We start from the raw sequence: 21,915 nt of genomic DNA, 5'->3' as shown, positions 1-21,915 counted from the left end.
CTAACCACTGTGCCACTGTGCTGCCTGCAAAAGACAAAGCTGAGGCATTCGCAACAATCTTCAGCCAGGAGTGTCGAGTGGATGATCCATCTCGGTCTCCTGAGGTCCCCAGCATCACAGACATCAGTCTGCAGCCAATACGATTCACTCCACGTGATATTAAGAAAAGGCTGAAAGCACTGGATCCTGCAAAGGCTGTGGGTCATGATAATATTCCAGCAATAGTGCTGCAAACATGTGCTCCAGAACATGCCGCACCCCTAGCCAAGCTGTCCCAGTAGTTAGAACACTGGCATCTACCCAGCAAGAAAGAGGACACATCCAACCCAGCCAATTACCGCCCTATCAGTCTACCCTCCATCATCAGCAAAGTCATGGAAGGAGTCATCAACAGTGTTATCAAGCGGCACTTACTCAGCAATAACCTGCTCACAGACGCTCAGTTTGGGTTCCACCAGGGTCTCTCAGCTCCTGACCACATGACAGCCTTGGTTCAAACATGGACAAAAGAGCTGAATGCCAGAGGTGAATGAGTGCCCTTGACATCAAGGCAGCATTTGACTGAGTATGGCATCAAGGAGCCCTATCTAAACTGGAGTCAATGGGAATCGGGGAGAAAACTCTCCACTGGTTGGAGTTATACCTGGCATAAAGGAAGATGGTTGAGGTGGTTGGAGGTCAATCATCTCAGCTCCAGGACATCACTGCAGGAGTTCCTCAGGGTAGTGTTCTATGCCCAAACATCTTCAGCTGCTTCATCAATGACCTGCCTTCCATCATAAGATCAGAAGTGGGGATGTTTGTAGATGACTACACAATGTTCAGCACCATTCGCGACTCCTCAGGTAACAAAGAGTCCATGCCCAAAAGCAGCAAGACCTGGACAATATCCAGGCTTGGGCTGGCAATTGACAAGTTACATTCAAAGAAAGAAAAGAACAAAGAAAAGTACAGCACAGGAACAGGCCCTTCGGCCCTCCAAGCCTGCGCTGACCATGCTGCCCGTCTAAACTAAAATCTTCTACACAGATCTTCCGGGGTCCGTATCCCTCTATTCCCATACATTCATGTATTTGTCAAGACACCCCTTAAACGTCACTATTGTCCCTGCTTCCACCACCTCCTCCGGCGGCGCTTCCACCACCTCCTCCGATGGCCAGGCACTCACTAACCTGTGTAAAAAAACGTGCCTCATCCATCTCCTCTAAAGCTTGCCCCTCGCACCTTAAATCTATTCCCCCTAGTAATTGACCCCTCTACCCTGGGGAAAAGCCTCTGACTATCCACTCTGTCTATGCCCCTCATAATTATGTAGACCTCCATCAGGTTGCCCCTCAACCTCCGTCGTTCCAGTGAGAACAAACCGAGTTTATTTAACCTCTTCTCATAGCTAATGCCCTCCAGACCAGGCAACATCCTGGTAAATCTCTTCTGCACCCTCTAAAGCCTCCACATCCTTCTGGTAGTGTGGCGACCAGAATTGAACACTATACTCCAAGTGTGGTCTAACTAAGGTTCTGTACAGCTGCAACATGACTTGCCAATTTTTATACTCAATGCCCCGGCCAATGAAGGCAAGCATGCCATATGCCTTCTTGACTACCTTCTCCACCTGTCTTGCTCCTTTCAGTGACCTGTGGACCTGTACACCGAGATCTCTCTGACTGTCAATACTCTTGAGGGTTCTACCATTCACTGTATATTCCCTACCTGCATTAGACCTTCCAAAATGCACTACCTCACTTTTGTCCGGATTAAACTCCATCTGCCATCACTCCGCCCAAATCTCCAAACGATCTAAATCCTGCTGTAGCCTCCTACAGTCCTCATCGCTATCTGCAATTCCACCAACCTTTGTGTCTTCCACAGACTTACTAATCAGACCAGTTAAATATTCCTCCAAATCATTTATATATATTACGAACAGCAAAGGTCCCAGCACTGATCCCTGCGGAACACCACTAGTCACAGCCCTCCGATCAGAAAAGCAACCTTCCATTGCTACTCTCTGCCTTCTATAATCTAGCCAGTTCTGTATCCACCTTGCCAGCTCACCTCTGATCCCGTGTGACTTCACCTTTTGTACCAGTCTGTCATGAGGGACCGTGTCAAAGGCCTTACTGAAGTCCATATAGACAACATCCACTGCCCTACCTGCATCAATCACCTTTGTGACCTCCTCAAAAAACTCTATCAAGTTAGTGAGACACGACCTCCCCTTCACAAAACCGTGTTGCCTCCCGACAATACGTCCACTTGCTTCCAAATGGGAGTAGATCCTGTCTCAAAGAATTCTCTCCAGTAATTTCCCTACCACTGACATAAGGCTCACCAGCCTGTAGTTCCCTGGATTATCCTTGCTACCCTTCTTAAACAAAGGAACAACATTGGCTATTCTCCAGTCCTCCGTGACATCACCTGAAGACAATGAGGATCCAAAGATTTCTGTCAAGGCCTCAGCAATTTCCTCGCTAGCGTCCTTCAGTATTCTGGGGTAGATCCCATCAGGCCCTGGGGACTTATCTACTTTAATATTTTTCAAGATGACACACCCTTCTCCAGACTCAACATCCACCAATTCCTTCTCTTTGGTGAATACTGATGCAAAGTATTCATTTAGTACCTCACCCATTTCCTCTGGCTCCACACATAGGTTCCCTCCCCTGTCCTTCAGTAGGCCAACCCTTTCCCTGGCTACCCTCTTGCTTTTTATATACGTGTAAAAAGCCATGGGGTTTTCCTTAACCCGATTTGCCAATGACTTTTCATGACCCCTTGCTTAAGTTCCTTCCTACTTTCCTTATATTCCACACAGGCCTGGTCTGTTCCCAGCCTTCTAGCCCTGACAATAGCCTCCTTTTTCTTTTTGACGAGGCCTACAATATCTCTCGTTATCCAAGGTTCCCGAAATTTATCATATTTGTCCTTCTTTCTCACAAGAACATGCCGGTCCTGAATTCCTTTCAACTGACATTTGAAAGCCTCCCACATGTCAGATGTTGATTTACTCTCAAACATCTGCCCCCAATCTAGGTTATAGGCCTTCCCCTAATTTAGCACATTCACCCTAGGACCACACTTATCCTTGTCCAAAAGTACTTTAAAATGTTCTGAATTGTGGTCACTGTTCCCAAAATGCTCCCCTACTGAAACTTCTACCACCAGGCCGGGCTCATTCCCCAATACCAGGTCCAGTCCAGCCCCTTCCCTAGTTGGACTGTCCACATATTGTTTTAAGAAGCCCTCCTGGATGCTCCTTACAAACTCTGCCCCGTCTAAGCCCCTAGCACTAAGTGAGTCCCAGTCAATATTGGGGAAGTTGAAGTCTCCCATCACAACAACCCTGTTGCTTTTGCTCCTTTCCAAAATCTGTCTACCTATCTGCTCCTCTATCTCCCGCTGGCTATTGGGAGGCCTGTAGTAAACCCCCAACATTGTGACTGCACCCTTCTTATTCCTCATCTCTACCCATATAGCCACTGAGGTATACTCCTGCAGTACAGCTGTGATATTCTCTCAAACCACTAGCGCAACTCCTCCACCCCTTTTACATCCCCCTCTATCCCACCTGAAACATCTAAATCCTGGAACGTTTTGCTGCCAATCCTGTCCTTCCCTCAACCAGGTCTCTGTAATGGCAACAACATCATAGTTCCAAGTACTAATCCAAGCTCTGAGTTCATCTGCCTTACCTGTTATATTCGCACCACACAAGTGCCAGGCAATGACCAGCTCCTATGAAAGGATCTAACTATCATCCCTTGACATTCAACGGCAGCACCATCGCTGAACCCCCCTCAATCAACAACCGGACGCGCGGGGGGGGGGGGGGGGGGGGGGGGGGGGGGGTTTACCATTGATCAGAAACTGAACTGGACCCAGCCACATTAATACTGTGGCTACCAGGGCAGGTCAAAGGCTGAGAATCTTGCGGTTAGTAATTCACCTCCTGACTCCCCAAAGCCTGTCCACCATCGACAAGGCACAAGTCAGGAGTGTAATGGAATGCTCTCCACCTGTCTGGATGAGTGCAGCTCCAACACTCAAGAAGCTCGACACCATCTAGGACAAATCAGCCTGTTTGATTGCTCCCCCTTCCACAAACATTCACTCCCTCCACCACTGACGAACAGTGGCAGCCGTGTGTACAATCTGCAACATAGAAACATTGAATTTACAGTGCAGGAGGTCATTCGGCCATCGTGTCTGCACCGGCCCTTGGAAAGAGCACCCCACTTAAGCCCCAAACGTCCACCCTATCCCCTTTACTCCCGTAACCCAACCTAACCTTTTTTGAACACTAAGAATGCCCAATCCACCTAACCTGCACATCTTTAGACTGTGGGAGGAAACCGGAATACCCGGAGGAAAACCCACGCAGACACGGGGAGAACGTGCAGACTCCGCTCAGTGACACAATCCGGGAATCGAACCTGGGACCCTGGGGCTGTGAAGCAACTGTGCTAACCACAATGCGGCCATGCTGCCCTAAGATGCACTGATGCACAGCAGTAACACACCAAGGTTCCTTAGGCAGCACCTTCCAAACCCACGACCGCTACCATCTAGGAGGACAACAGCAGCAGATACCTGGGAACTTGGAAACATATCGCCGTTCCTTCACTGTTGCTGGGGCAAAATCCTGGAACTCCCTCCCTAACAGCAGTAGGTGTACCTACACCCAAGGACTGCAGCAGTTCAAGAAGGCAACTCACCACCACCTTCTGAAGGGCAACTAGGGATGAGCAATAAATGGTGGCCTAACCAACAACACCCACGTCCTGTAAATGAATTAAAATAAAGTAGATGACAGCAGTATCCTATCACAGGGCTGGAGCATTCAGCAACAGGATTGCAAACCTAATTTCATATAATAAATGCAATTTTCTAACTGAGCCGCAGAGGAATTAATTCCTCAGCACAGGCCTCCTCGCACAGTAATGCAGCAAACTGTAGAAAATCTATTAAACAGACCATGGACAGCAAACCAACTTAAATCATTTGGACATCAGAGACACTCCCTCAAACATTTTAGTGTGAAAATATATGACAAGACACAGTAAATATCAGGCCGAGGGAATCAAGGTGCAGAACTGAGACTGGTTGGTGTCAAGGGGGCTATAGGGAGAGGAAGGGTAGGTGGGATTGAAGGATACAGGGACAGGGTGGTTGATGGGAATGAGGGATACGGGGAGAGGGTGGTAGGTGGGATTCAGGGATACGGGGAGAGGGAATGTAGCTGGGATTGAGGGATACGGCGAGAGGGTGGTAGGTGGGATTGAGGGATACGGGAAGAGGGTGGTAGGTGGGATTGAGGGATATGGGGACAGGGTGGGTAGGTAGGATTGAGGGATACGGGGAGAGGCTGGTAGGTGGGATTGAGGGATATGGGAAGAGGGTGGTAGGTGGGATTGAGGGATACGGGGAGAGGGTGGTAGGTGGGATTATAAAACCATAAGACATAGGAGCAGAATTAGGCCACTTGGTCCTTCGAGTCTGCTCCGCAATTCAATCATGGCTGATATTTTTCTCATCCCCATTCTCCTGCCTTCTCCCCATAACCCGATTTCCTTATTAATCATGAACCTATCTATGTGAATTGACACAGTGCGAGGCCTCCACAGCTTTCTGCAGCAAAGATTCAAGCCCTCTGGCTGAAACAATTCCTCTTCATCTCTGTTTTAAAGGATCGTCCCTTTAATCTGAGATGGTGTCCTCTGGTTGTAGTTTTTCCTACAAGTGGAAAGATCCTCTCCACGTCCACTCTGTCCAGGCCTCGGAATATCTTGTAAGTTTCAATAAGATCCCCTCTCATCCTTCTAAACTCCAACGGGTACAGACCCAGAGTCCTCAAACGTTCCTCATACGCGAGTTCTTAATTCCAGGGATCACTCTTGTGAGCCTCCTCTGGACCCTTTCCAAAGCCAGCACATCCTTCCTTAGATATGGGGCCCAAAACTACACACAATACTCCAAATGGGGTCTGACCTGAGCTATTTCTTGGGATCCACTACCAACCTGAATTTCTCAGCCCACCTGCATATTGAAGGGATTGAGGGATACGAGGAGAGAGTGGTAGGTGGAATTGAGGGATACGAGGAGAGGGTGGTAGGTGGGATTGAGGGATACAGGGTGGGCAGGTGGGAGTTGTAGTGAGACCATGCTGATGAGGTGTTCCTTAAACACCGCCCCACCCTGACTCGTTATTCCAGTGGAAGTGTCAGGATGCAAAACTCCACTATTCCAGTGGGAGTGTCAGGATGCAGAGCTCCATTATTCACTCATTAGCTGGTATACCTCCCGCTGATTGTGTACATGCAGAGCCCTGGGCTCCCTGTCCTGCTGAGCTCTCCGAATCTCCAATCCTCACCATATGTTGTTCTCTCAATCAGTCTGCCCGTGTCGGAGAAATCCTCAGTTGCTGTTCCGAAGCTGCCTTGAACTGTGTATTCCTGAAAAATTAAAACCAGCAAAAGCTGAATAGCATCCATCCACTGAGACAGATCGAGAGAGACTCATTTAGCAACTGGTGATTCACACACAGAAATACAAATGGCACAAAGTCAATATGCAGATAAAGCAAACCATTAGGAACTCAATGATTTAATGGAAGGGGGAGGGGTTTGGGGTGTAAAAGTCGGAAGTCTTGCTACAACTGTACAGGCATTGGTGAGACCACATCTGGATACTGTGTACAATTCTGGTCTCCTTACCGGAAGACGGATGGACTCACATTGGAAACAGTTCAGAGAAGGTTCACGAGGCTCATTCCTGGGATGAAGAGATTGTTTTATGACAGTGGTCAGTACTCATTGGAGTTAGAAAATGAGAGGTGACCTGATTGAATTGTATAAGATTCTGTGGAGACTTCACAGGGGGATGCTCCCCTCTGGAGGAATCTAGAGTTAGTGGGGCACAGTTTCAAATAAGAGTTTCCCGTTTAGGATGGGGTTGAGAAGGAAATTATTCGCTCAGAGCACCGTGAGTGTTTGAAGTTCCTTCAGTCCTAGACCTCCGACAGCAAGGGATTCCCTCAGTCCTGACCCTCTGACAGCGAGGAATTCCCTCAGTCCTGACCCTCCAACAGCGAGGGGCTCCCTCAGTACTGACCTTCTGATAGTGCAGCACTCCCTCAGTCCTGACCCTCTGACAGTGCAGCACTCCCTCAGTCCTGACCCTCTGACAGTGCAGCACTCCCTCAGTACTGACCCTCTGACAGAGCAGCACTCCCTCAGTACGGACCCTCTGACAGTGCAGCACTCCCTCAGTACTGACCCTCTGACAGTGCAGCGCTCCCTCAGTACTGACCCTCTGACAGTGCAGCGCTCCCTCAGTACTGACTCTCTGACAGTGCAGCACTCCCTCAGTACTGACCCTCTGACAGTGCAGCACTCCCTCAGTACTGACCCTCTGACAATGCGGCCCTCCCTCAGTACTGACCCTCTGACAACGCGGCACTCCCTCAGTACTGACCCTCTGACAATGCGGCACTCCCTCGGTACTGACCCTGATGGTGCAGCACTCCCTCGGTACTGACCCTCTGATGGTGCAGCGCTCCCTCAGTACTGACCCTCTGACAATGCGGCACTCCCTCAGTACTGACCCTCTGACAACGCGGCACTCCCTCAGTACTGACCCTCTGACAATGCGGCACTCCCTCAGTACTGACCCTCTGACAATGCGGCACTCCCTCGGTACTGACCCTGATGGTGCAGCACTCCCTCGGTACTGACCCTCTGACAATGCGGCACTCCCTCGGTACTGTCAGAGAACCTGATGAATGAATTGAAACTCTGGAATGGGGTTTGACCCGCTGGCCTCTTGAGAGCAGCTACCGTGCCAAGCTAAGCAGTGAGTAGCTAGTGTGGGTGAAGCGGAAGTTCGTTGAAGGAGAGGTGCTGGTTGACCACAGGCTATGTATTGGTGCAGGAGTTAAGCCTGTTCTTACAGAGGCCCGAGTGGTGTTACCTTAGTCAGGTGCCGGTTGTGGAGACAGACTAGCTGCTGGTTTCCATTTCCCACTCCCAGCACTGTAAGAGATAAAACCGTAAACAGTCTGTTAGAGATTCAGCCCGATCTTACAAGGCTATTCCACGCTGGAGGCAATGCCTCAGCAGGTCTACACTGTAATGTTACACTTGTTTCAATAGCACACAATATCGGGGGCTGTGTAACACTGGTGATGTATTGGAGACTGCTGGGCTGTCCAAAGGTAGATGGTCTACTTCCCAGCCCTCATTAATGTGTGTCAATGTATCTACCGCAACGTACGAGGCCATTCAGCCCATCTGACTCACCCTTCCAAAAATCCTTAAATCACCGAATAGGCCCCACTGCACATACACAGTTGGAAGGTGCACTGGGGTCAGTTTTATTAGTGGGTTTGCTCAGTGACCCAATGGTTACCGATAATGTTGTGTGTGGTACTGAGCCATCTGTAACCAGTGCTGATGATGGAGCAGGGAGACAAGCAGTACAAGGGATTGACTAACTTCATATGAGTGAGTGGGCAAATGAATGGCAGATGCAGTATAATTTGGAGCAAAACGAGAAGGCAGATTATCTGAATGGCCATAAATTAGGAGTGGGGGATGTGCAATAAAATTCGGGTGTCCTCGTACACCTGGCATTGAAGGTAATCGTGCAGGTACAGCATGTGTTAAAGAAAGCAAATGGTATGTTGGGCTTCAAGTGAGAGGATTTGAGTATAGGCACAGGGATGTCCTACTGCAAATATACAGGGCCTTGATGAGACCAGACCTGGAATACTGTGTGCAGTTTTGGTCTCCTTGTCTGAGGAAGGATGTTCTTGCTCTAGAGGGAGAGCAGCGAAAGTTTACCAGGCTGATTCCTGGGAAAGCGGGACTGATGCATGAGGAGAGACAGAAGAATGAGGAGGATCGCATAAAAACCTACAAAATTCTAACAGGATTGGACAGCCTTGATGCTAGAAGGATGTTCCCGATGGTGGATGTGTCCAGAACCAGGGGTCACAGTCTGAGGATACGGGGGTAGAACATTTAGGCCTGAGATGAGGGGAAATTTCTTCACCCAAAGAGTGGTTGGCCTGTGGAATTCCTTACCACAGCAAGTGGTTGAAGCCAAAACATTGTATATTTTTAAGAAGCAGTTAGATGTAGCACTTAGGGTGAACGGGATCAAAAGCTATGGGGATGAAGGGGATCAAAGGCTATGGGGATGAAGGGGATCAGAGGCTATGGGGGGAAAGCGGGATTAGGCTATTGAGTTGGATGATCAGCCATGGTCATAACGAACGGCAGAACAGGCTTGAAAGGCCAAATGGCCTCCTCCTGCTCCTATTTTCTATGTTTCTATGTGCATATTGAGGAGATGTCTAAACACTGTCAAAATGTTTCTCAGGCTCCAGTCCACCTTGATTCAAATGATCTGTTAATCTACAGCTTCAGGATTAAATTCATTGCAATTGAATCACCGACATTCTCTACCAAATGGTTGGTAGTTCCATAACCTCAGTGCTGTTGCCTTCAAAGAGGCTCAGTAACACACACTCACCCAGGACTCCAGACGATCGCAAATCCAGGCGATGACCAGCCCCCACCTTCAGACCAACAAACGTAGGGCCTTTAACTGGAACAGAGCATCAAACAATAAGTAACCATCTGTGTGACAAGCCGCAGTGCCCCAAAGAACAAAGAAAAGTACAGCACAGGAACAGGCCCTTCGGCCCTCCAAACCTGTGCCTAAAACCTTCTGCACTTCCGGGATTCGTATCCCTCTATTCCCATCTGTGTTGTTCCTCGTGTCTTAATAAAGCTCGCAGTCTCAAATGTGGAGAAGATGCTTTATTGTGAGTTCGTTCATTCTTCAGAGCTCTACGTACGGCTACCTTCAGTGCTATATCTGCTGCTGTGTCCACAGCTCCCAGCCTTTGCCTGCTGTGTAGAGTGTCCTCACTTCCTGTCCTGATCTATTTATATGGCTCTCCCGTGCTCCCTCTAGTGGTCGCTCAGTTGTGTTGCATCTGGTTAACTTGTGATCACCACATCCCCCTTTTTCTCTTAACATATTTTCTGAACATCGTTAAAGAAAATTGTACATCCTGTCCCAGTGTATTTATAGCTCTCCCGCTCGTGTTTGCTCTGTTGTTTTTGTATCTAGTCAATCTACGATCACCACATCCCCCTCTTTCTCATTACATAGTTTCTGTACATCATTAAGGAAAATTATACAAAACAGTAACTTATGATATGCGTATCTATACAAGTGATGATGCTATTGCCTTAGTTAACAAAGCCAATGTATTTATATGTCCAAACTTAATAAACACATTTATGAGTCCAAACTTGATGAATTTGTTCAGAGCTTTTTTTTTTTTTTCTTTTTGTTGTTGATGACGTGGTGATATTGATATTGCAAGTCCGCTGTGAATGTTGTTGGTGTTCCTTGTTATCTTAAGTACCCAATGCGTCATCCCGAGGTGTTTGCATGGTCACATCACTGATGTTGACTGGCATGGACTTTTTTTTTGTGCTTGTGGTGTTGATTTATTGTCTCATCCGCCTTGGATGCTGGTGTGCTTGCTTGTTCTGGAGCAGACGTGAGTTTGTGCGATTCGTTGTCATCCCATGACATGTTTGTAGTCTTGTTATCGTTTTGCAGTGTGCTGTGGCATCGTCCATCATGTGCCAAGTAGTGCCATTGTGTACAAGTCGTTGTTTCATTGCTGTTGTTTCTGTCGTTCCTGTTTTTGTTGTTTCCGTTGCCGTACTTGTCGCTGTTTTTGTCGTTTCCGTCTTTGTTGTTGTCGCTATCTTTGCTCCTGACTTTGTTGTGTTTGTTGCCATTCTTGTTGTTTCTGCCTCTGTCGTTGTCGCTATCTTTGTGCCTGACGTTGTTGTTTGTCTTGTTGCGCTTCATGTTGCTTTTATTCTTGCTGTTGTCGTTCTCGTTTCTGCTGTGCTTCTTGCTATTGTTGTTGGTCTTGTTATACTCTATGAGTGTCCCGAGTGGATAATTTGAGTCATTGAGCATTCCGTCTCGCGAGTGGTGCGAATGATCTGATGTTGCATCGGTGCAGGTGACATCAATCAGTTGTGGAGAATTGGATTCCGCATCTTTGCTTTCTTGGTGCTCGTCTTCTCGCGAGTGGTGCGAATGATCTGATGTTGCATCGGTGCAGGTGACATCAATCAGTTGTGGAGAATTGGATTCCGCATCTTTGCTTTCTTGGTGCTCGTCTTCCGGAGTCAAAGTCTTCTTGATTACATTTGACGCGGTGTCTGTGGACTCTCGGCGTTCCTCTTCTGGAGTCCAAATCTGCATGATTTCAGTTGACGTGGATTCTCTAGACTCTTGGTGCTCCGCTTCTGGAGTTAAAATCTTCATGATTTCTGTTGATGTTATCTCACTGGACTCCAGGTGCTCCTCTTCTGGAGTCAAAATCTGCATGGTTTCTTTTTGTTTGATGTCTCTGGACTCCAGGTGCTCCTCTTCTGGAGTCAGAATCTGCATGGTTTCTTTCGGCATTGTCTCTGTGGACTCCAGGTGCTCCTCTTCTGGAGTCAAAATCTGCATGTTTTCTTTTGGCGTTGTCTCTCTGGGCTCCAGGTGCTCCTCTTCTGGAGTCAAAATCTGCATGTTTTCTTTCGGCATCGTCTCTCTGGACTGTTGGGTGGCCCGACTCTGTGCTTCTGTACAGACAAGCTGAGAACTGTCAGTCTCACTGTGATCCTGTACGTCGAGTGCGAGCACCTTGTCACTGTTTTCGCTCTGTGCTTCGGTACAGACAAGCTGAGAACTGTCAGTCTCACTGTGATCCTGTACGTCGAGTGCGAGCACCTTGTCACTGTTTTCGCTCTGTGCTTCGGTACAGACAAGCTGAGAACTGTCAGTCTCACTGTGATCCTGTACGTTGAGTGTGATCACCTTGTCATTGTCTTCGCATGCAGTGGGCAGAGGTGCATTGTCTTCTTCTTGTTCCTGTGAGCGTGTTGGACTTTCATAGTCCGCTCTTTCTTCTTGTTCCTGTGAGCGTGTTGGACTTTCATAGTCTGCTCTTTCTTCTTGTTCCTGTGAGCGTGTTGGACTTTCATAGTCTGCTTTTTCTTCTTGTTCCTGTGAGCGTGTTGGACTTTCATAGTCCGCTCTTTCTTCTTGTTCCTGTGAGCTTGGTAGACTTTCATAGTCTGCTTGCGGTTGCTCAGGTACAGCGGGTTTACCTTCATGGTCTTGTTCATGCTTGGTGTCCGCCCGGGAGTGTTTGCTTGCATCCCTGTTGGCGTCTTTCATCACTCGCACTGTGGAGCCTGTCATCGCTCGCTCCGTGGAGTCTTCCTGTGCTCTCTGTGTGGCGTCGTCTTCGTCTTGGGTATTGCTGTCATCCAATGTATCGACGAGCTGCCATGGCACCATGGTGTTGGATTCATCCACCATGAGTAGATTCGTGTTGAGCTTTGCAACGGTGTCGCTGATGCTGTGATCAGCATGTCCAAATAACTCCTCCATGTCTGAGTAGTATTCTTTGAAAGCCATTTCATCTTGGTTGGCTTCTTCTACCACGAGTTGGTTCGTGTTGAACTTTGCGACCGTGTCGCCGATGCTGTGATTAGCATATCCGACTGACTCAGCTCTGTCTGAGTAGTATTCTTCGAAAACCAAAGCATTTTGGTTTGATTCATCTACCACGAGTTGGTTCGTGTTGTACTTTGCGACCGTGTCGCTGATGCTGTGATAAGCATATCCGACTGACTCAGTCAGGTCTGAGAGGTAATCGTCGAAAAACAAATCATCTTTTGTTGTTTCGGAATTCTTTTTGTTCGCTTCACTGTGTGTGGTGAAGGCAGCTTTTTCCAAGGTTTTGTGCAAGTTGTTTTTCACTGTTGGTTTAAGTTCAGGCGTTTTTCTGTGTTCTGAGGCAAGAAAATTTGGTTTTACCACTTTAAGTGTCTTGGTTTCAATTTTCAGGCATTTCCCTTTTAAGTGGGCGTGGTCAGGATTCTCAGACGTCATGATGTCACGCGTTGGCATGACTTGCGCATGCGCAAATCGGCTTTCTTTCCTTGTGCAGTTCGGTGTCCATTGCGCATGCGCGACTTCCGGTTCCGGCGCATGCGCAGACGCGATTTGTAGTTCTTTGCTTACCCGAGACTGCAAAATGTGCTCCGACGCCATTTTATCGCGGATTTCAGCGTTTGTTCTTTCTAAAAGTTGTAAGTTACCTTTTCTTTCCGATCTGGACTGGATTTCAGCGTTTTGGCTTTGTGAAAAATTCATGTTATTTCTTCTTTTTGATCTGTACTGTGCATTCGCGATTTCCTGATCTTTTTGTGATTTTTTAAGTTTTGCATCACTCAGTCTCTGTGCAGTTTGGACTGTGAGCATGCCTTGCTGTTCAAATTTCTCACAGTACTCTTCAAATTTGTTTAGTAACGTTTGTAAGCTGTTCCTGTCTTCACCTTTTGAGTATTTAAATCCATTATACACTTTCCTATTGACAGGCCCTTCGATGAGAATTGCTATTTTAATTTTGTCTGAGGCTTCTGCTACATCATTAGCTATGAGATAAAAATCGAACATTTGTTTAAACCTTTTCCAGACATTTCTTACATTACCAGTCGTGTCCAGCTGAGGTGGGTATCCATGCCACATCCTCGAATTAGCGATGTCTTCCCCAGTCAAATGTCCAGTAGGAGATTTCCATGCCATTTTGTGCTTTCTGTATCTGCAGCTGAGTTGTCCTGTAGTAAGCGTCCTGAAGCCACTGCTGGTACCATGTGTTGTTCCTCGTGTCTTAATAAAGCTCGCAGTCTCAAATGTGGAGAAGATGCTTTATTGTGAGTTCGTTCATTCTTCAGAGCTCTACGTACGGCTACCTTCAGTGCTATCCTAGCTGCTGTGTGTCCAGCTATTAGCTCTGCCTGCTGTGTAGAGTGTCCTCACTTCCTGTCCTGATCTACTTATATGGCTCTCCCGTGCTCCCTCTAGTGGTCGCTCAGTTGTGTTGCATCTGGTTAACTTGTGATCACCACACCATCCTATTCAGGTATTTGTCAAGACAACCCTTAAACATCACTATCGTACCTGCTTCTACCACCTCCTCTGACAGGAGGCTCCAGGCATCCTCTGTAAAAAAATACTTCCCTCACACATCTCTAAGCTTTGCCCTTTGCACCTTAAACCTATGTCCCCCCCAGACTCTTCCACCCTGGGAAAAAGCTTCTATCCATTCTGTCCATGTCTCTCATACTTCTGTTGACTTTGATCAGGTCACCCTCAGATTCCGTCATTCCAGTAAGAACAAACCAAGTTTATCCAACCTCTCCTCATAGCCAATGCTCTCCATACCAGACAACATCCGAGTAAACATCTTCTGTACCCTCTCCAAAACCTCCACATCCCTCTGGCAATCAAATTGAGCACTATATTCCAAGTATGGCCTAACTAAGGGTGTACACAGCTGCAGCATGACTTGCCAATTTTTATACTCAATGCCCCGGACGACGAAGTTGACCTCTGGACTGTACACCCAGATCCCTCTGTCTGTCAATACTGTCAAAGGCCACCGTCCTGCTGACCTTCGGTGTCAGAGGCCCCTGTCCCTCAGACCCCCGGTGCCGGGGGCCGCACGCCCCCGGTGGAGGGGGCCGCACGCCCCCGGTGGAGGGGGCCGCACGCCCCCGGTGGAGGGGGCCGCACGCCCCCGGTGGAGGGGGCCGCACGCCCCCGGTGGAGGGGGCCGCACGCCCCCGGTGCCGGGGGCCGCACGCCCCCGGTGCCGGGGGCCGCACGCCCCCGGTGCCGGGGGCCGCACGCTCCCGGTGCCGGGGGCCGCACACCCCCGGTGCCGGGGGCCGCACACCCCCGGTGCCGGGGGCCGCACACCCCCGGTGCCGGGGGCCGCACACTCCCGGTGCCGGGGGCCGCACACTCCCGGTGCCGGGGGCCGCTCACTCCCGGTGCCGGAGGCCGCACACTCCCGGTGGAGGAGGCCGCACACCCCCGGTGGAGGAGGCCGCACACTCCCGGTGCCGGGGGCCGCACACTCCCGGTGCCGGGGGCCGCACACTCCCGGTGCCGGGGGCCGCACACTCCCGGTGCCGGGGGCCGCACACTCCCGGTGCCGGGGGGCGCACACTCCCGGTGCCGGGGGCCGCACACATCCCGGTGCCGGGGGCCGCACACTCCCGGTGCCGGAGGCCGCACACCCCCGGTGGAGGAGGCCGCACACCCCCGGTGGAGGAGGCCGCACACTCCCGGTGCCGGGGGCCGCACACTTCCCGGTGCCGGGGGCCGCACACTCCCGGTGCCGGGGGCCGCACACTCCCGGTGCCGGGGGCCGCACACTCCCGGTGCCGGGGGCCGCACACTCCCGGTGCCGGGGGCCGCACACTCCCGGTGCCGGGGGCCGCACACTCCCGGTGCCGGGGGCCGCACACTCCCGGTGCCGGAGGCCGCACACTCCCGGTGCCGGAGGCCGCACACTCCCGGTGGAGGAGGCCGCACACCCCCGGTGGAGGAGGCCGCACACTCCCGGTGCCGGGGGCCGCACACTCCCGGTGCCGGGGGCCGCACACTCCCGGTGCCGGGGGCCGCACACTCCCGGTGCCGGGGGCCGCACACTCCCGGTGCCGGGGGCCGCACACTCCCGGTGCCGGGGGCCGCACACTCCCGGTGGAGGAGGCCGCACACCCCCGGTGGAGGAGGCCGCACACTCCCGGTGCCGGGGGCCGCACACTCCCGGTGCCGGGGGCCGCACACTCCCGGTGCCGGGGGCCGCACACTCCCGGTGGAGGAGGCCGCACACCCCCGGTGGAGGAGGCCGCACACCCCCGGTGGAGGAGGCCGCACACTCCCGGTGCCGGGGGCCGCACACTCCCGGTGCCGGGGGCCGCACACTCCCGGTGCCGGGGGCCGCACACTCCCGGTGCCGGGGGCCGCACACTCCCGGTGCCGGGGGCCGCACACTCCCGGTGGAGGAGGCCGCACACCCCCGGTGGAGGAGGCCGCACACTCCCGGTGCCGGGGGCCGCACACTCCCGGTGCCGGGGGCCGCACACTCCCGGTGGAGGAGGCCGCACACCCCCGGTGGAGGAGGCCGCACACCCCCGGTGGAGGAGGCCGCACACTCCCGGTGCCGGAGGCTGCAGTCCCGCAGTCCTCCATGTCATGGGCCACAATCATGAAGACACCAATATTTTCTTTTTCTTTTTAAATAATTTTTATTCAAGTTTTTTTAATAACAATAACAAATTTTCCCCCCGCAATTTAAAACAAACAAGGCGTGCTTCCACACCAAAACAAGAAAAGAACTCTCCCCCCAAAATAAATAATAACAAATAGCAATACAAGAAGAAAATAACATGACAAACCCACCGCCGCAAAAACAAACCACCCCAACCATCCCAAACCCACTCCCCCCCCCCCCCCCCCCCCCCCCCCCCCGGGTTGCTGCCGAGACCGACCACTCTCTACCCCTTCGCCAGGAAATGAGAAAGGGCTGCCGCCGCCAAAAGAACCCCTGTACCGACCCCCCCTCAGGGCAAATTTCATCCTCTCCAACTTGAGGAACCCAGCCATGTCGTTGACCTGGTCTCCGACCTCGGGGGCCGTGTATCCCTCCACTGTAACAGAATCCTGCGCCGGGCTACTAGAGACGCAAAGGCCAGAATGCCGCCCTCTCTCGCCTCCTGCACTCCCGACTCCGAAGCTACCCCAAAGATCGCGAACTTCCCATCCAAGAAGAGGTCCCCAAACTGTCTGATGCCTGCCCTATGCCAACTCCAAAATCCCCCACCCGTTCTCCCTGGCGCAAAACGGTGATTGCCCCGTATCGGGGCCCAAACGGAGGCCTTCACTTCCCCCCTATGCCGCCTCCACTGTCCCCAGATTTTGAGGGACGCAACCACCACCGGACTCGTGGAGTACTTTGCCGGGGGGTGTGGAAGTGGGGCCGTCACCAAGGCCTCCAGACTCGTACCCGCACAGGACGCCACCTCCAATATCTTCCATGCGTCACCCTCCCTTTCCGTCACCCTCCTGCGAATCATCGCCACGTTCACCGCCCAATAATATCCACACAGGTTGGGCAGCGCCCGGCCCCCTACCTCTCTTCTTCGCTTCAAAAATACCCTCCTTACTCTCTGGGCCTTCCGCGCCCACACAAACCCCAGAATTGACATATTCACCCTTTGGCATTGCCGCCACCAGAACGACACCAGCATTTTCATGGCATCAGATGCAACATGAACAAGGAAACTTCTTGCTGATTACTACCTCTTTCAGTGATGAATTTGTGTCCCCCATGTTGAACACCACTTGTTGATGGAGCACTCAAAGAGGCAGGGGAGGCCCTCAATTCCCCTCCACCTCCATTCCTGAAATACATCACATCTATTGGAGTCTCCACTCAGTGCCCTAAACCCCTTACCTCGTGGGTGATCAGCCAGTACAGGGAGCTGGGCCACAGTCAGACTGGTTTCAACTCCGTTCTCACCCTCAGTGAAGCTTGGCAGAAACCGGATTTGCTGCCGAGGAACTCGTTGCTCCAAAGAATTGAGTTCTGGTACAGGGATGGGAGAGTTAGAGAGAGTTCACATCACTGACACTTCACATCATGAACACCAAATCAGAGAAAATGTAAATTGGTACAGGGCAGAAAAAAGGCTGAGTTCACAAGCACAGGTTGGGACGGGCGTCAATGTCAGGAGTCTCCAGGCAGGGTTAAAGGTCAACATTAGAAGTCTCCAGACAGGGTAAGGGTTAATGTCAGGAGTCTCAGGAGAAATTAGCAAACGTGACGCCACTGTTTAAAAAAGGAGGTAGGCAGAAAGCAGGAAATTATAGGCCAGTGAGTTTAACTTCGGTAATAGGGAAGATGCTGGAATCTATCATCAAGGAAGAAGTTGCGAGGCATCTGGATAGAAATTGTCCCATTGGGCAGACGCAGCATGGGTTCGTTAAAGGCAGGTCATGCCTAACTAATTTAGTGGAATTTCTTGAGGACATTACCAGTGCAGTAGATAACGGGGAGCCGATGGATGTGGTATATCTGGATTTCCAGAAAGCCTTTGACAAGGTGCCACACAAAAGGTTGCTGCATAAGATAAAGATGCATGGCATTAAGGGTAAAGTAGTAGCATGGATAGAGGATTGGTTAATTAATAGAAAGCAAAGAGTTGGGATAAATGGGTGTTTCTCTGGTTGGCAATCAGTAGCTAGTGGTGTCCTTCAGGGATCCGTGTTGGGCCCACAATTGTTCACAATTTACATTGATGATTTGGAGTTGGGGACCAAGGGCAATGTGTCCAAGTTTGCAGATGACACTAAGATGAGTGGTAAAGCGAAAAGTGCAGAGGATACTGGAAGTCTGCAGAGGGATTTGGATAGGTTAAGTGAATGGGCTCGGGTCTGGCAGATGGAATACAATGTTGACAAATGTGAGGTTATCCATTTTGGTAGGAATAACAGCAAACGGGATTATTATTTAAACGATAAAATATTAAAGCATGCCGCTGTTCAGAGAGACTTGGGTGTGCTAGTGCATGAGTCACAGAAGGTTGGTTTACAAGTGCAACAGGTGATTAAGAAGGCAAATGGAATTTTGTCCTTCATTGCTAGAGGGATGGAGTTTAAGACTAGGGAGGTTATGTTGCAATTGTATAAGGTGTTAGTGCGGCCACACCTGGAGTATTGTGTTCAGTTTTGGTCTCCTTACTTGAGAAAGGACGTACTGGCACTGGAGGGTGTGCAGAGGAGATTCACTAGGTTAATCCCAGAGCTGATGGGGTTGGATTATGAGGAGAGGTTGAGTAGACTGGGACTGTACTCGTTGGAATTTAGAAGGATGAGGGGGGATCTTATAGAAACATTTAAAATTATGAAGGGAATAGATAGGATAGATGCGGGCAGGTTGTTTCCACTGGCGGGTGACAGCAGAACTAGGGGACATAGCCTCAAAATAAGGGGAAGTAGATTTAGGACAGAGTTTAGGAGGAACTTCTTCACCCAAAGGGTTGTGAATCTATGGAATTCCTTGCCCAGTGAAGCAGTTGAGGCTCCTTCATTACATGTTTTTAAGGTAAAGATAGATAGTTTTTTGAAGAATAAAGGGATTAAGGGTTATGGTGTTCGGGCCGGAAAGTGGAGCTGAGTCCACAAAAGATCAGCCATGATCTAATTGAATGGCGGAGCAGGCTCGAGGGGCCAGATGGCCTACTCCTGCTCCTAGTTCTTATGTTCTTATGTCTCAAGACAGGAGGTAAAGGTCAATGTCAGGAGTCCCCAGACAGGGGGTAAGGGTCAATGTCAGGAGTCCCCAGACAGAGGGGGTAAGGGTCAATGTCAGGAGTCCCCAGACAGAGGGGGTAAAGGTCAATGTCAGGAGTCCCCAGACAGAGGGGGTAAAGGTCAATGTCAGGAATCCCCAGACATGGGGTAAGGGTCAATGTCAGGAGTCCCCAGACAGAGGGGGTAAGGGTCAATGTCAGGAGTCCCCAGACATGGGGTAAGGGTCAATGTCAGGAGTCCCCAAACAGGGGGTAAGGGTCAATGTCAGGAGTCCCCAGACATGGGGAAAGGGTCAATCTCAGGAGTCCCCAGACATGGGGTAAGGGTCAATGTCAGGAGTCCCCAGACAGGGGGGTAAGGGTCAATGTCAGGAGTCCCCAGACATGGGGTAAGGGTCAATGTCAGGAGTCCCCAGACAGGGGGTAAGGGTCAATGTCAGGTGGCACCAGGCAGACGGTAAGGGTCAATGTCAGGTGGCACCAGGCAGACGGTAAGGGTCAATGTCAGGTGGCACCAGGCAGACGGCAAGGGTCAACATCAGGCAGACGGCAAGGGTCAACATCAGGCAGACGGCAAGGGTCAACATCAGGCAGACGGCAAGGGTCAACATCAGGCAGACGGCAAGGGTCAACATCAGGCAGACGGCAAGGGTCAACATCAGGCAGACGGCAAGGGTCAACATCAGGCAGACGGCAAGGGTCAACATCAGGCAGACGGCAAGGGTCAACATCAGGCAGACGGCAAGGGTCAACATCAGGCAGACGGCAAGGGTCAACATCAGGCGGGGGTAAGGGTCAACATCAGGCAGGGGGTAAGGGTCAACATCAGGCAGGGGGTAACGCTCAACATCAGGTGGGGGTAAGGCTCATCAGGCAGGGGGTAAGGCTCAACATCAGGCAGGGGGTAAGGCTCAACATCAGGCAGGGGGTAAGGCTCAACATCAGGCAGGGGGCAAGGGTCAACATCAGGCAGGGGGCAAGGGTCAACATCAGGCAGGGGGTAAGGGTCAACATCAGGCAGGGGGTAAGGGTCAACATCAGGCAGGGGGTAAGGGTCAACATCAGGCAGGGGGTAAGGGTCAACATCAGGCAGGGGGTAAGGGTCAACATCAGGCAGGGGGCAAGGGTCAACATCAGGCAGGGGGTAAGGGTCAACATCAGGCAGGGGGTAAGGCTCAACATCAGGCAGGGGGTAAGGCTCAACATCAGGCAGGGGGTAAGGGTCAACATCAGGCAGGGGGTAAGGCTCAACATCAGGCAGGGGGTAAGGCTCAACATCAGGCAGGGGGTAAGGGTCAACATCAGGCAGGGGGTAAGGCTCAACATCAGGCAGGGGGTAAGGCTCAACATCAGGCAGGGGGTAAGGCTCAACATCAGGCAGGGGGTAAGGCTCAACATCAGGCAGGGGGTAAGGCTCAACATCAGGCAGGGGGTAAGGCTCAACATCAGGCAGGGGGTAAGGCGTCACCGACCAAGGTTTGCGGTCAATGCAAGGGCTCAGAAGGAAGGGTTAAGGGTCAGAAGCTGGAGTTAAGGGTCAGAAGCCAGTATTAGGGGTCAGAAGCCAGTATTAGGGGTCAGAAAGAGCGGTTAAGGATCAGTGCCTTTCACCTTTCAGCAGTTTGGTTTCCACGGTGTCTCGAAGACGCTTCCAGTGAACTCCTGGCGGTTTGTACACAGCAAAGAGACCGCGCAAAGTCTGGAAAAGTGGCCATGTCAGTCTGACCATCCTGTCCGCCTGGAAACACACAACCATCAGACACCAGGGTGCAGGCACGGGGAGGGGAAAGAGACCCCCATCACTCACCTCAGACCAACCGCACTGCGCCGGCGCCAATCTGAGCCCCGCCTACCTGGGCGCCCATTGGTTGATTCGCTGTTTGGGCCCCAGTCGCTGACCTCCTCGCACAGCGCCCTCCGCAGCCCCGGCGGAATCACTGAGCTCCCCGCACAGTGCCCTCTGCAGCCCCGGCGGACTCACTGGCCTCCCCGCACAGCGCCCTCTGCAGCCCGGCGGAATCACTGACCTCCCCGCACAGCGCCCTCTGCAGTCCAGATGACTAAGTGACCTCCCCGCACAGCGCTCTCTGCAGCCCCGGTGGAATCACTGACCCACCCTCGGACAACGCTTTTTGCAGCCCCGGCGGAATCATTGAACCGCCCCGCACAGCGCCCTCTGCAGTCCCGGCGGAATCACTGGCCTCCCTGCACAGCGCCCTCTGCAGCCCGGCGGAATCACTGACCTCACCGCACAGCGCCCTCTATAGTCCCGGCTGAATCACTGACCTCCCCGTACAGCGCTCTCTGTAGTCCCGGCGGAATCACTGACAACCTCCCACACGGACAGCGCCCTCTGCAGCCCGGCGGAATCACTGACCTCACCGCACAGCGCCCTCTGCAGTCCCGGCGGAATCACTGACCTCCCCGCGCAGCGCCCTCTGCAGCCCGGCGGAATCACTGACCTCCCCGCTCAGCGCCCTCTGTAGCCCGGCGGAATCACTGACCTCCCCGCTCAGCGCCCTCTGTAGTCCCGACCGAATAATAATAATCTTGATTGTCACAAGTAGGCTTACATTAACACTGCAATGAAATTACTGTGAAAATCCCCTAGTCGCCACATTCCAGTGCCTGTTCGGGTACACTGAGGGAG

General features: G+C 51.7%; 1 protein-coding gene across 2 annotated transcripts in view; it reads right to left on the bottom strand.

Moving 5' to 3' along the window:
* trub2 (TruB pseudouridine (psi) synthase family member 2) overlaps positions 1-21,117 on the bottom strand; it is a 33,103-nt gene extending 11,986 nt beyond the window's left edge. Inside the window, exons 1-5 of one of the 2 annotated variants that reach the window (XM_038782191.1) lie at positions 20,877-21,117; positions 17,408-17,539; positions 9,535-9,609; positions 7,969-8,030; positions 6,371-6,452 (exon numbers count right to left, since the gene is read on the bottom strand). In XM_038782191.1, the coding sequence (XP_038638119.1) occupies positions 6,371-6,452; positions 7,969-8,030; positions 9,535-9,609; positions 17,408-17,539; positions 20,877-21,021 (496 nt within the window). In that variant the 5' untranslated portion in view covers positions 21,022-21,117. The remainder of the gene's footprint in view (positions 1-6,370; positions 6,453-7,968; positions 8,031-9,534; positions 9,610-17,407; positions 17,540-20,876) is intronic. The other variant, XM_038782192.1, reaches the window with a different exon arrangement.
* Between the last annotated feature and the right edge of the window lie 798 nt (positions 21,118-21,915).

Source organism: Scyliorhinus canicula, chromosome 21 (genome assembly GCF_902713615.1).
Source record: "Scyliorhinus canicula chromosome 21, sScyCan1.1, whole genome shotgun sequence".
NCBI classification, from domain to species: domain Eukaryota; kingdom Metazoa; phylum Chordata; class Chondrichthyes; order Carcharhiniformes; family Scyliorhinidae; genus Scyliorhinus; species Scyliorhinus canicula.
The sequence above is the reverse complement of the archived record's forward strand: the minus strand, read 5'-3'. Positions and strand labels throughout refer to the sequence as shown.